This window comes from Sturnus vulgaris, chromosome 5, assembly GCF_052056855.1.
Source record: "Sturnus vulgaris isolate bStuVul1 chromosome 5, bStuVul1.hap1, whole genome shotgun sequence".
Classification (NCBI taxonomy): domain Eukaryota; kingdom Metazoa; phylum Chordata; class Aves; order Passeriformes; family Sturnidae; genus Sturnus; species Sturnus vulgaris.
Window position 1 is genome coordinate 8823558 of NC_142247.1, and position 15465 is coordinate 8839022.

Here is a 15465-nt window from a genome sequence, read left to right on the forward strand (position 1 = left end):
GTTTCCCAAAAGCTGATGTCACCAGCTTTCAAAATCTGTTCCTAGAAAGTGGCTCTGACATAACTCAGACACTCAAATATTCTCCATGTGTGCAGAGCTCTTACCCAGCAGTGCCAAATCATTCATCTCAGATCCAGGACAGCACAGTGGAAAGTATGGGAGACTTTACAAGAGCATGCCCTTCTGTGAAAAATTCAGGTACATGATAGAAGAAAAAGGCCTCCTTGTGTGCTGACTGACAATTTTAATTTAACAGATCCCCTAGAAATTGAAAATGAGGTTTAAAAAAAGAAAGTAGTAAAACCTGGCATGTGATTTATGATATAGCTTAGGACACTGCCTTTCCCTGCTTCCACAGTCTCCTAATGCACTGAAAATCAAGGGATTTTTAAAAACCCATAAACACCAAAACTTTGGTTTAACAGTATTGCTTGATTCAGAAATAAGAGCACTTATAGAGGAGTCTGGTAGCTCTTAATTTTTTAAAATGAATTTATTTATAAATGAAGGACAATTTCAAAGACTGTCTGTGCAAGTTATACTCAGCATAGCTCAGAGCATCTTTACTTATGGGGATAGTCAATTTTAAGTGTTGTAACAGGTCTTTGCAAGTTACAGCTCAGGGTAAATGCAGATCAGTTATACAGGACAACGTGCTTTGTACTTTGGCATTAATTGAACAGGAAAGTTAGTGAGAGGAGAAGTGCTGCCAGATGTAAGGAATGCACATGTTTATTTATATATCTATTTATTTGGCCCACAGTTCCTGTACAAAATCCCTGACATTTTTTATATAGGTGTAGGCTTTGTTTCTGTGTAGAATTCAAAAATAGGGCAAAAAGAGCACAATATTTACCTGATGTAGGCTGGCCTGAGCTGTTGTTTAGCTCAGTAGATTATTTTTGAATTCTTGGCATCAGCAAAATTCAATCTATTAAAATTGCTGCCTAGCATGTCCTGATCTCCAATAGAGGCTAAAACCCAATCACTTTCGTGGAAACTGAGCTGCTGAAACACATTGCAAAGGAAAAGGGGTCAGCCAAACATGAGATTGGAATGTTCTGGTACCATTTGTAGAGTTTGGAGGTGCTGACTTCTTCTGGGCCCACGGAACCCAAGAAAATTGAAAGCCACTGAGATTTCAGGGGACTTTTGTCAGAAGCAGGACAAGAGTTTCTCTCAGCTTCTGTTGGAAAGAAGATGGCAATGTTGGTTTGCAAAAGAGATCAAATGAGTATATTGCTTGAACTGGACCCCAGCTGGGTCACTAAGAGATGCTCCAGGCTCTTGTTCCCTGGTAGGAGGGTGAGTGCTGCAGGGACAGGGGGCAGAGCAGAGGAGGAGGAGGAGGAGGAAGGTGCCCAGGTCCTGTGCTGGCCTCCAACAACCAGAGAGCCCCTCTGGGTGCTGGAACTGCTTCTCAGCCTCTGCACTTCATTTGGCTCAGCAAGTTACCCCCTTTCTTTCTTCCATTTCTCTCTCCTGAACATGAACAATTTTCTGAGACAAGATTCATGTGCTGCTCCCTCTGCCTTGCCAGAGGCTCAAATTGCTCCAGCTGCACAACCATCTATTTAGGAGGGAGGAATCAGATTCAGTACTTGAGTTTTGAGCACCAAACCCGTGGTTTAGCCCAGGGTTGTGTATTTGCTGCAAGTTAAATTAGCTCTTTTATTTACCTCTGTACAATACAGGAGATTCTGTCATTTCTGGAAATAAAATGCATATTAATGACAGATGAGAAAAAGTAATTTTTGAAGTAGTTTTTCCTTTTACGAAGAGCTTTATTGTCTACTCTCACTTTTCAGTATTAAGAAGGCTAGTCTTCTCAGTCACAGCTCAAGAGAAAATAAGTAGTAATTACTGTGTTGAGACCTTTCATTGTAATATGTAACCAGTCTTGTTTTCTGCAACTGTTCTTGCTGTGTGTGTTTTTCTTTTCACAACTGAATTTGTGCGGCTTTTCTAGCAGCAGGAAAATATAAAGTATTTATTTTAAAATAAGTTTCTGAAGATACTTCAGATACTTACTTGAAGATACTTTGTAACGTTAGCAAAAGTATCAATTGTTAAAATCGATAGAGTAAAGCCTTTGAAATTTAATTTGGTTCCTGTTTGGCTTCCTTTTGTAGATCCAGTGTATGCTTCCTTGCACAGAATCATTAAAGCAGTAAGTAAGTTTAAACTTTGTTTCTTTGCAGTTAGGAGCAGAAGGTCAACACCCACAACAACATCATTGGTTACAGCACTACATACTGGAAAAGATATTAGAACAATTTTATGCAGAAATGCTGCTTCTCTCTTTCCTCCCCACCTTTCCCATGTTAAAAAGTGATAGGAGAAATTGAGGTGTTCTATGATGTGGAAAGAGAAGAGGCCAAGGACCCTGGGCAATTTTAGAAAAGTGCAAAAGGCAAGAAGAAAATAATTTCTCTTCAGTGGTTATCTGAGCTGTATGGCTGGTTTTACACAGAACCATGTTTTGATGCCAGTGCTGGAACTGTGACTGGTTTATTATTTTTAAATTGTCTCACAGCTGCATCTAGACATGGGTGTGCTGGGGCATCAAATGTCCTTTGGCTGCAACAGGAACTTTGTGCATGGCTTGGTGACAGTGTATGACCCCTGCAGAGCAGCATTTCTTGAGTCACAGAGAAAGAAAAACAGTGCTTGCTTGGTGCCACAGGGCTGAGGAATTCCATGTGGTATGGCATGGTTTGAATGTGAGGAAATTCTTTGTTGTGTACCATTATGACTGCCAGCTGGTGGGTTATTCTTGTTTTGTTTTATGTTGCTTTTCATTATTTGCCCTTTTTTTTTCTTTTTTTGCATCTCTGTGCATATTTCATGTTGTGGATCTATTGCTGCTCACTTTTCTATGGCAGAAATTCAAGCTTCTTAAAGCTGCCCGGTGATAACTGCAGCTATCATGTGTGTGCACCTTAACATCAGAGGAGAAGCAGAAAGGCTGTAAGAATTCAGGATGATTAATTCCACAGCAGCTCTGACATGCACACGCTGTAACAGACCCCACTGCTGGCTGCTCTCGGGGCCACTGTAACCTCACAGCACTTCCACATGAAAAGTTGGAAGCCTGTTACATACAAAAATAATCTTCACTTCTTCAGTGCTGCTACCTCCACTAGCTCTGTGAGCCCACGGAGCCTGAGAGATGAGCACTGGGCAGGTGGTGCTGGGATGAGGCTTTGCCCAGAGATTCCCACTCTCTGGAGTGATTATGCAATCACTGCGCAGTCCCACTGCCATCAGCAGCTATTCTGCAGCAGCTGCATCATCAGGCGTTTATTGGAAGAGGTGGGGAAGGGAGAAGGCCCCATGTTTGTCCCCTGAATGGCAGAGGGTGATACAAATGGAGAAAAGCAGGGTGTGGGTTTTGATGTGCAACTGTTGGTTTGTGATTTCTGACTGCTCGGTGAGCACGATGAGCTGGCCCTGCTGGGAAAATGGGATGCTTGGGTCACAGCGAGCCCTGCAGCTCCAGGCTGGGGCACAGGGGCTGGAAAGCTGGGAAAGGCCCTGGGGGTGCTGGGGACAGCGGCTGGACATGAGCCCAGGTGTGCCCAGGGGGACAAGAGGCCAATGGCACCTGGGCTGTGCCAGCCATGGGGTGGCAGCAGGGCCAGGGCAGGGACTGTCCCCTGTGCTGGCACTGCTGGGGCCACCCCTCAGATCCTGGGGCACTGCTGGGAACCTCAGCACAAGAAAGACACCGAGGGGCTGGAGCGTGTCCAGGGAAGGGAACGGAGCTGGGGAAGGGGCTGGAGCAGCAGGAGGGGCTGAGGGAGCTGGGAAAGGGGCTCAGCCTGGAGAAAAGGAGGCTCAGGGGGAACCTTGTGTCTTTTTACCATTATCTGGAAAGAGGCTGAAAACAGGTGGGAGTTGGTTTCTTCTAGGTAACAAGAAATAGAGTAAGAGGAAACAGCCTTAAGTGGCACCAGGAGAGGTTTAAGTTGAATATTAGGAAAAATTTCTTCACCGAAAGAGCTGTCAAGCACTTGCAGAGGCTACCCAGGGCAGTGAAGTCCCCATCCCTGGAGGGATTTCAAAGCCATGTGCATGTGGCACTTGGGGACATGGGCTGACAGTGCTGGTGGACTGCTTGGACTCAGTGACTTTAAGGGTCTTTTCCAGCCTAATGATTCTAAGACTGATGTTAGTGTGTATTTTCTGGGACTGCAGCCTCACCTGTTCCCCACATAAATCAGATTTTTGCAGAGCTGTTCTCTTAGGCTCCTCAGTTTGGCCAGCTGTGCAGACCTGGCTTCCCATTCTTTCCACTGTTGCTTACGTTCCACAAGCTCCCTTGCCAATTTTAAAAATCACAAGTAAGGGATGTTCTGCTGCATCTCAAGACATTTCCTTGATCAACTGCCAACTTTAAAAGAAATGCACATTTGGAGGAGATGAGTCCCACTGGCAAATTTCAGATGGATAAACGACTTCTATAGACTCATCTTCCAACACAGTATCAAAAAAATTAATCAAGCCAGGCTTCCAAGCAATTTCATCCATCTTAACATAGGTGGAATGAATAACCCTCTGGAAATGCCTCTTTCAATGTGTTAGTGAGCATAACTAGTAGACACAGGACTTTTAGATGGGTAAATTGACTGAGTTTAATCCTGCTCTCTACCACCAGTAAAGATTTGTATATAAAGATCTTCCAGGTACTGGGTATTTTTCTCTTTGTACAGTCCTCTACTATCTGAAATCTCCTTGCCATGAAGAATTTATAGACCGAGCTCAAATTGCCTTTTAATGTTCTTTTAGCCTTGAGCTTCTTAAACTCCTTAGTCTGACAAACTTTCCAGAAGTCAGATAAGCTCTGCAGCTCTTCCTGAATGCTTTCCCATCTGTCACTAGGATTTTTCCTGCTGCAGACCCCAGGGAAAGTGGTGTTTCCCTCTAGAAATCTCACACTACTCGTGAGACAACAGTTCTCTGCTTCTACGTGGCATCTCCTCTCCGTGTACTCCAGAATTCTGATCGCTTGTTTAGCCATCATAGCAGCAGCCTCTCAGAAAGATAAAGCCAGGCAATCCCCTAGCTCACTTTTACTAACTTTTTTTAAACATTGCAGACCGTGTTTGCACTTATTCAACTAGAATAAAGGGGGAAAAGAAATTAAATGAGGAAGCTGTTGCCTTCACAGTTGAAATTTATTAGTATAATGAACACTGGAGAATTAGGACTCAGAATGGGAAGATGGGGATTATTCCTCACCATCTAATGCTTAACAAGGCGGTGTTTTTTCTATTATCTCACTTGTCTCTGACTCCTTTAAAACCTGTCCCTTGCATCCAAGTGTGATTGTTGGACTGCTTCAGGTATTTCTACTTTTGCTTTATGTATTGCCAAAGAAAAGACAGGAAGAGTCAACCTGAGGCTGAACCACCTTTTTTTTCAAATAGCATCTCAATTAGGTAATATTTTTAACATACCCACAAAAATGCATCCCCATTTTTGTCTTCTTTTTGTTGTTCATGCAAACACTGGGGCTCTTTTTAATTGGGATGCCTAGTTTTCTTATGCTCTGAGAGGTTTCAGTGAACATTAAAAAAAAAAAAAATGGAGTCAACTCTTAGTCCATCATGTACTTTTCTTTAAAATGTCTTAAAATGCAAATTAGGCAGGTGTTCTGGCTGCTGTTAACTGCAGCAGCATGAGAGAAGTTTAGGAGGTTTTTGGTGAGTGAAAGGTTGATCTCTGGCTGCCTTCCAGTCACAGTTTCTTGGGAAGGTTTTTGGTGAAGGTTTTTGGCTGGGGATGAGCAGGTAACAGGTGCTGGGTTCTGCAGCTCCCTGTGACTCACCCCTTTCCAAAGACTGTGAATGCAACAGAAAATTACTAAATTACTTTGCCTCCCTCCTCTGCGTGAATGACTAAAATCTGTATCACTAATCAACACAGAATATAGCTAATGACTGCTTAATTAATTTCCTGTAATTCCTGATGAAGCCTGCTGCAGTTCCTTTTCCATGTGACAGCCGTGGTTTCCAGCAGACAGGAGGCAGCCTGTGTGCCATGTGCTCAGCAGAACTCAGCTCAGGGATATGAGCAGCCCATTAATACACAGTTCCTGTAACTAGGATGGCTCCTTTGTGTATAAACTCCTCCCAGGTGTACCAGAGCACCAGCTCTTCAGGAAGGAAAACTGCGGTTGGCGCCTGTTCCCTTCAGATTCGAGCCCCTTGGTCATTTCTTTGTGCAAACACCTTTCCATTGCTGCCTTTAACATTTACTATCAATAGTTCTGTCTCCCCAGTCATTCCAGCTCTGAGATTCTGTGGAGCCTAGGTAAAGGATCCCACTACACAGAAACACCAGGAAACAGATAACCCTACTGGGAGGTGAAGTGAGGTAGCTTGTTTCCACACATAACCACCTTCTGCATGTCTTTTTTACCTTCCAGTATATTCTGATGGGTGCCAACTTCCAACCAATTATTCCTCTGCAGGCTGCATAGTGTTGTGCTGATTAAACTAATTCCCAAGTTGTTTTAAGCAATGTGCCTCACTTGCTCTGTTTTGGCATCATGTTGTCACCTGACGTGGGACCAACATTAGCAGCGTTTCTGACTGTGTTCCAGTGACATGTCACATTCCTGCCATTTCATGTCTTAAATTGGTTTTATCTCCTCAGCATTGCAACTTTCTGAGAAACTTTCAAACTCCCCTCAGAGGTAAGTTTTTTTTTTTCTCAAGTGAGTTGTAGGTGTCTGTGCATATTTATTTATGACAGTGTTGGTCATGTAACTCCCCCAAAACCTTTCAAATTCCTGAAAATTGTTTGCTGATTGACATCAGCATTCTTTCATGTCTCAATGAAGAGTGTAATGACAGATTTCAATACTTCTTGATCTATTTTGCTTTTGAGACTTAAAAGAGCCAAGATATCTTGCTAATAATGAAAATCTGTGTCTAATTTCTGTTCCTTTTCTTTTAAGTTCTTTTCTTGAACTGTTCAGTGAAACATCATTATAAAACCAAGGTCATACAGACATGTTTTAGCATTTCTCTGATGAAATGACTACTGTGGTTGTTTTCATCATCATCTCATCAGGGGACAGGGACAATAGAAGTAATGATGTGGCAGATTCCTGACCTCAGATCTCACTGAAAATAATTGTCTGACATTGTTACCGTTTATGGTCCTGCCTTCAGCATTATCACAGAAGTTTCTAACGATTTCATTAATGTCTGGTATCCCATAATATGCCATCATTTCTCACAGAAATTTTAGCTTACTTAAAAAAACCTTCTGCTAACCCATAGAAGGATTATTTATGACATATGGCTTTTTGTTTAGTAACTGAGAATAAGAAATAGGTCAGCACAGGAACTTCAGCTCCATTACCTGCTTGTTCCTCTTTGAGTTTAGGGAGTTGTTTTTCAACATCCAAAATATACATTGGGAGTTCATTTTCCAAGGTGAAAGCAATGGCATCTTACTTCAGAGACACTTTTCTTCTTTTTTCTTCTTCTTCCTTCTCACTTCTGTTAAAAGTACCAAGTGTACATAGATAGTTGTTCTGCAGGTATTTTAAGTAGTTCTCTGCAGCATAAACTACTGAAGATGGGCAATATTTTTTGCTTTTTTATTTTCGAAAAGTGCTTTCTTTCAGCTCAGAACAATGAATTATACTAAATCTCCTACTTAGAAATCCTGTTGCCACTTTACATAAAGTAAGGATTGTTTGTTTAGATCATTAACTCCAGCTCCTCAACACCTCCCCTTTTATTCTTTCTACTGGTGCAAATACCTTTGGCTGATGCTAAAGTTTCTCTGTCATACTTCAGAACCCAAGTGAGGATGTTATTTTATTTTTCTATGCATATTTAAAATGTGCAAAACACTACTCAATTACTATTGAGCATCTGGTACCTAAGAGGATGCCGGGGTAGGACTTGTGTAACTACCACAATATTTATAGAGTCTTTTAAAGTTTACGGATTTCTATTTTGACAGAGGAGATAGAATTGGTTGATACAATTTGGGATGTCAAACTCCTTCCTGTGTGATGCTACAGTGTTGTGACATTATGCAGTGAAATTGTGGGCTTAATTGGAATGTTCTGATTTCACATAAATTTTATGCTGCTATCTGCTACTGCAGTAGTGCCATTCCATATCTGTATCATGGAAATGAAGTAACGATCTCACTGCAAAAAATTATATCCTGAATAGATGAGGGAATTTAAATATGGAATATGTTCAGATCTGGTTTCCAGTAATTTTACTAGATTTCATTTCTCAGCATGAAGAGTTCATTCAGCAATAATACTCAGATAACCTTCTAACCATCTGCCTTTGGCCTAATTACTATTTTCTCACAACTGATCATCCTATTTAAGTTAAACTGCTTCAACTGTACAGTCTCTTTAAAAAAGAAAGACTTTCTTGAAGCTGATGAATGCAACAGTCCCAACTCAATGAAAAGGCTGAGAAACAGCTGAAATAGGGAATATCAATCAGCCCACATACCCTGAATCTGAAGTTAAGAATGTAGAGAAATCAATATGGTGTCTATAATTTATGGAGCCAGAGGAAAAGGAGAATATGGCATGAAATGAACAATGTGTACTACTCATGTATCAACAGAAGATGCACTTTGTGCATATCAATGTACACAAAGATTTAGACTGAACTGGACAAAAGTCTTGCATATTGGCTTAACCTCACATGCTGACAGTGAATTGCTAAACACAAGGAAGGAAGGAAGCAGGCACTCAGTAACTTGAATTATTTAAATGCAAATGATAGAACCAAAATCTCCCAATTTTTTGCATGTTGTTTCAAGGCAAGCAAACAAGACTCAGGGTGCTGCAGATTTTGAAGTGTTTGGTTCCAAGCCTGCTGTGTGTTGGTCTCCTGCCCTGATCTGCTGGTTTGGGCTGGGGTAGAGCTTATTTCTACTTTTTACAGTTATTCAGTTCCCAGCAAGCAAGGTAAGAATATTTAGAAGAAAATACATTTAGCAGTATCTGTTATTCTAACCCACTATATTCCAAAGGCATTGGAGGCTCACAGATAATGGTGGATGCTGGCTCACATACCTAATGTTTATAACCAAACAGATTTTCTAGGGGATGTCAATTCCCAGACAGTTCTAAAAGCCCAGTATAAATGTTCAATTTTATTTATTTTAATCTTTTTAAAAAACCCAAACAGCTACTGGTACTCTGATTTGCCATATTCATCTAACATAAAATCTAGGTGGGGGAATCTAAATAAAAACTATGCTTGGCCCTATGATGTAAAATTTTGCATCTTTAAAACAGCATCACCCTATTCCTGCAAATGTCAAGTTGAGATCTTATTTATTTCAAATGGAAGGAGGCAGCCTTTTTTCCCTTGCTTACTGTAGGTAACTTGTATCAAGAGCACAAAGACTCATGGTTTTGGTGGACTATGTGCACAGTGACCTACTGTCCCATGACACAGGCGAGATTGCAGCTCTTACAAGTCACTGAAGGAAGCACTGCAGTGATAGTCTAGATCCTGTTTCAAAATTTAGTATCAAAGCAAATTCTTTCACATGGTCTTTTTAGCCCCCAGCAAAATATTTATGTGTTTTTTGTACATTGCTGTGGACATGCTCAGTTACCTGCTGGCTCCTAAACTCTGCCAGTATTTTTATAGGCTTTATTCTCTCTGGTGCTTTGGTAGTCATCTGCAGAGGTGTCAAGTAGCAGGCGAAAAGCAGCAGGCTAGAAACTATTCTATTTGTTGTCCGAAAGACAAAGTGCCCCAGAGGAATGCACAGCAAAAGCAGATTCCAGCCTTTAATAATAAGGGAAAGTAAAATAGACTTGTCTTTGCCTAATCCATTCCAGCTGTGTAAAGGAAATAACACGGGCTAACCCTGCTGGGCTGCTACCTTTCCCGATTCTAGGAAAGCAGCAGGTTTCTGAAACTGAGTCATGGAGCACATGTGTGATCACTGACAGTGCCTCTGCCTGCTGCTGTGCACAGAGGCAGGGAACACAGAAGCAAATGTTGGACTTCAAGACAGTGTTTATTCCCTGTGATTTGCATCCTTGATGGAGGTGAGGAGGAGTTTAACATCAGCAGAGCAAGGCTGAGGGATCAGGTCTCCCTCTCACATCTGGAACACAACACAGTCACGGGAGGACCTGGAGGAATTCTGCCAGGCTGCCCTGGCCCACACTTAGTGTGATCTTCCTCTTAAGCCTGACCATTTTAATTACTATTAACTAAAAACATTCCCACAGTTCTGAGAACAAGTTGTTTCAGCACTCAGGATTTCGATTCCCCAACTGGCAATATTTCATTTTATCGCCTCCCTGGCTTTTACTTTGCAGAGCAGTAGAAATAATTTGCCTGCTGCTTGCTGCAGTTCCATGTCCGTGTGTAAGAGCTTGCTCAGGTCCCCAGAGTGCAGGGTGTCCCCCGGGAAGGGCCCAGCTGGTGAGCTGAAGGAAGCACCAGCAGGGAACCACGGTGGTGTGAGCTCGGGTTGCAGAAGGTGCATCCACCATGACCTTCAGCCCACACAGGCCTTGGGCAGCCCTCAGGTGGTTTTCATACTGAAGAAGAAATCAGCATTAGTGGTCTGCAAAATCCACACGCTACAGGACGAAGCAATATTAGTCCAAATGGGGTTGGATGCTCCTGAGATTAATGATTTTCCTTCCTATCTTGGCACCACGCTGCAAGAGCAGCCAGCTGCTTGCCTAATGGATTCCAGACCTCTTTACTTATAATAATATTATGGCTATACATGGTTGTCTTTGTCTCAAGTAAACAATGAAGTGATCCACTGTGACAAAATGTTTAAACATCACAGGATGGGTTCTACCCACTCTATACTATTACTTGCTTGATTTATCCCTCTGACATACCCAATTCATTGCCAATTTATAGCATTTAAACCAGGGCAAGGAAAGAAATGCTGAAAAAACCCCAAACCATTACTTATTTTATTTAATCCAGGAAAATCCAAAACCACTTTACAAACTATAGGCTAATCCTGGCATCCTTCTTGGGACACTTTCTTACACCATCAGTTCTCTGCAGTACTACAGGGATTTGCAAGAATCACTTTCCTGTTATCATCATGTAGTATTTTCTAGAATGGGCATATTTTTAGCTGTGCTCAGATGAATGAAGTACAGGAAGTTAACAACTTCAACATCTGTCATCACGAAAACTTGCAAACTGGTTTGGAAAATGTTTTTAACAGTATTTAAGTTTTTCATGCCTAAGGGGTATATTCATACCTGTCAGGATTAAAAGATCTATTCTACATTTTCAAAATGCTCATCTGTACACAGGAACCATTCTTATTGGGGTGATATCACCTGTGTGTATATACATATATATATATATATACACACATACACACACACATACCCACACACACACACAGAGTGTGTTTGTGAGGTGCTAAAGAAAAATGCTTGTTTTCCCTAGAGGCAGAAAAAGCTGGGATAAGTTTAGGACATATTAAAATGGCAACATAAACTGAAAAATTGTTTTTTTTAGACTGGAAACCTGGTGTGTTACCAAAACAGGTGTCATAATCTAGAATAATGGAATTCAGGTAGAAAATTTAAATCCAGTCTTTTAATAGACACAGTAATTTTAAAAATGGGGATGGAAATGATAAATCCAGTACGTGTTCACTTCTTCACTGATAGTATGGTTACATTTTGAGAAGACAGTACTGAGGTCATTCATCAAATATAGACCGCAGCAGAAAATCAGACTCTGAAACTAAGCTTAATTTCTGTAGGGCAAAATTACCATATTTTCATCTATATAACCTGCAGATTATCTAACAGAGAAATAAATAGCCAGGCAACCCACTCCCCACTGTTTTAGCAATTGCTGTAGTACACAAATCTGTCATTTTCTGAGGGAGCTGTTTACTCAGAATCCTCTTTTGCATGCTAAACATCTTGCCTGTGATCACCAGTGCTTACTGCTATTTTTTCTGTATCCAACTCGGACTGAATCATCTGTGCTCTTGGTTCATGGGCTTCGAGTTCCAGAAGTTGCAGGTTACAAGAATGAAAATATGGAAGCTTGTGTAGTGTTTCACTTGCTGAAATACAGGGGATAAATAGGATTTTGATAGGGAAGCATCTACTTATTTCTTCCACTGAGCAAGGAAAGCACTAGGGAGAGAAAAAAGGAACAATTTTATGGGAGGTGAAGGGAGCACAAACAGCTCACTGGGGAAGAAGGGAGTGTTACTGGAGTGATTTATCAATGCTCATCTCCTGCCAGCACAGGACAAGGAGCATCGGGGATGTGCTCACCTGATCCTAACACACATTGCCCGCTTAACACTTTGGGAAAAGCAAAGAAACAGAACAACAAGAGCCAGTCAGGAGAGGTGACCAGGAACCACTTCTTCAAGAATACTGAACGGTTTCAATTTATAATGTTAGGGCAGACTAATAGTATATAAATTTGCAGATGCTGACATTTTTGTACATGTACACACACATATCAAGGCAGGATACCATTACTTTTCTACAAATGTAGTTCTTAACACACATAGAAATTTTAACTGGAGACTGGGAAACCAATGTGCAAAAAAGCTAGAAGAATTAGAGGAAGGAAAAAGTAAAGAGAAAGTGAAAAGAAGAGTGCTCACAACAAAGCACAAGCAATTCTCTCTCAAGTAGCAGCCCCAGACTGTTCTGTTTGAGCAAGCACTGCTGGAATGGTCCTTCAGTCTGATCTGCACTGGATACAGAACTGGCTCCAGTGCCAAGCAACCTCCTCTATCACTGAATCATCCCATCTGCAACACAGCAATACCCGAAGGTTTCAGACTGACATCAGTGCTGAGGCTTCATGTGCTCCACAGCTCCAGGAACTGCTGTCATCTTTTTCACCCTGCTCATTCTTGGATCGCTTTATTTTGCCAAAACTCAACACTCAGCCTTCTGGAACTTTTCTAAAATACACTGGTGACTTGGTACTCTCTCTGAATCCTTCTAAATCCTAATGCTTTCTTGACAAGAAAAAAAGCCCCACCTTTCTTTTTCACAAAAACATTTTACTCAGCTCTCTCCCTTTGCTTGTGTTTTCTTTGCAAAACCAGTCCAAAATAATTTGATGCTATTCTGTCCCATGGCTATCTGTGTTTAATTTTTCCTATTTATGTTGCAAGTTCTGCTTGCTCCCATAAATCTGTCTCCCTTTTGGTCTGAGGGGTTTTTTGGAGTTTTTGTCTTGGTTTCATAGCATTTAACCTTACCGTAGCCTACTTGTGTCACTCTCTCAAATGAGATCAAAGCAAAGCTTTTTTGGCTGTGCATATAAAAAACTAACCTGGTTTTTATGTTGTTCCTGTATCTCATACCACAAATAGAGAGGATTTGTGATATCTCACGTTGAAGCTATTCCAACGTCGCTATTTATACAGTCTTTTAAAACCAGAGCAACAGATACACATAGCAATTGGTCTTTGAGACCAGATTAAAACCACTTTTATAATGGTTGATGCAGATTTTTAGTTTATTTGCATGACACAGTAGTAAAACTGTTCAGCACTGAAAGATGGCAGCACCTGTTTCTCCAAGGAAAGGATTAAAAAATGACTTAATATATTCCAGAGTAAGACATTGCTCCTAAGCAGTAATTCGATCAGACAGGTCATGATATAAATAATTATGTGCTAGAAATGTTCAGCCTGAATTCACAGGCACTTCCAAATACAGGTGATCACACTCCAAAACAGCAGAAGAATATATCTCAGTATGGCTTAGCTTACTTACCAGGCAGATGTACTCTGAAAAGACACCAGGGGTGGGCTTAAAGCATCTCCTTTTAAAGTATGTACTGTCTGTGATGTTCGAGGCTGGGGCTGAGTTTGAGGCTGTGTCTCTGGCTGAGGCTGTGTCTGTCTTGGGTCCTGAGCAGGGTTAATCCATCGGCCCTGTCCCTGTGTCATCCACTTTCCCTGGATTCCCCAGCGGGCCAGGTAAAATTTGCAAATATCATAGTTCATTGAAGAGTAATATAAAAGGTCCAGGATCAGTAAGATCACCACAAAAAAGCCATAGATCCACACTCCTAACAGGGCGCTGTAGTTGCTGTGAATGGAAGAAAAGGGACAATAAAAAGTTATCTCTCTGTAGTGGTCACTGTGTTAGTTCATCAAGGTTGTTTGATTCATTAAATATATACAGATGGCTGAAACAAAATACTGTTCTAAAGCATGTGTCTTTAAAAAATGAGCTATTTTTTCAGTAGGGATACTGCTATAGGCATGATTTTTAGAAACTAAGGCCACCTCTCCTACAAAAATTTTTGTCCTTCTCATCTGTGCATAGGCTTTCCAGAGCAGCTACTAAAGACCTCTTAATATGGCTGGTAATAAATTTTAGGAAGGAAGAACATTGGCAATATCATGTTAGATTTTCCTTCTAACAGGAAAGAAAAAACATACTACATTGAGATGTAGATGTTGGTGTCGTTAAAATGTGTATATATAGATAAAGGCCATGGAAATTATATGGTGCAGAAAGCTGTAAAGATGTAACAGATGACTAAAGATATTAAAAGAAAGGGGGGAAAAACAGGAGGAAAAAGTGTAAGGGGTCAAAAATTTGGAGATCAAAAAGGGGAAGAAGTGCTAATGCCCTGCTGGAGATGAAGTATTATTAAAAGAAAAATGACTGTCAGGTGTAAATGCAGTTTGGACTGGAAACTCTGTGAGTGGGGAGGATGAGATCAGAACTGAGATGGAAAGAAATGTATAAAAATGAGATTGTTAGGTAGAAAGCAAATAAAAGGCTGATCTAGACCCATGAGCTCATGTGTAAGTACATGTACTGGAGACGGTAAAACCAAGAGTAAGCTGAAGAGATGTTGGCAAAAAACGTCATCAGGAAGGCTGTCTCAGAGAAAAATTATATCAAAGTCATAGGTGGGCAACCCACATCTGCATGGAGCTGAACTCAAAATTGAACACACACTCAACCATGCTCTCCTTTCACAGCCAGTCAGAGAAACTTAGAGGAAATCATATTTTATCACGACATTGATCCAAATGGAAGTGCTGCAAGAAGTAAAAAAGGATGAGAAGACATATTATACATGCAAGCCAGAAGGATATTTTGGTATTTTAAAAACATGTCTCCCAGCCTTTCTGGATCAAAAGATTTCAAGTCTATGCTTTGAACTTTCATTTCTATTTAAACTATTGTATGACTCTTCCGTTTTATACTTTTAAAAAAATCAGGGTTTGAAACAAGAAATCAGACTTTTACTTTCTGTGTTGCTGTCTGTCAGCACTTCAAGACTGATTCTTCCCTTCAGGGAATGATTTTTCCACTACACAGCTATAATGCCCTTAGATTAAATTCCCATTTCAGGAGGTCCCATTTCAAATAACTAAGTAACTAGAGGAAGGTCCAAGCTGTTAATGGCTCCCTTCCTGTATAACTTCAGGACTACACAA

General features: G+C 40.9%; 1 protein-coding gene across 5 annotated transcripts in view; it reads right to left on the reverse strand.

The window, feature by feature from the left end:
* Nucleotides 1-15465, reverse strand: part of SHISAL1 (shisa like 1) — a 71484-nt gene that overhangs the window by 10963 nt on the left and 45056 nt on the right. For 3 of the 5 annotated variants that reach the window (XR_015803677.1, XM_088164801.1, XM_088164800.1), the window contains exon 4: nt 13778-14095. Coding sequence is in view for 2 of the 5 variants with exons in the window: in XM_088164801.1 (XP_088020927.1) it covers nt 13778-14095 (318 nt within the window). In the remaining 3 variants the exon portion in view is untranslated. Of the gene's footprint in view, nt 1-7377; nt 7518-13777; nt 14096-15465 lie in introns of all 5 variants that reach the window. The other 2 variants (XR_015803675.1, XR_015803676.1) reach the window with 1 other exon arrangement.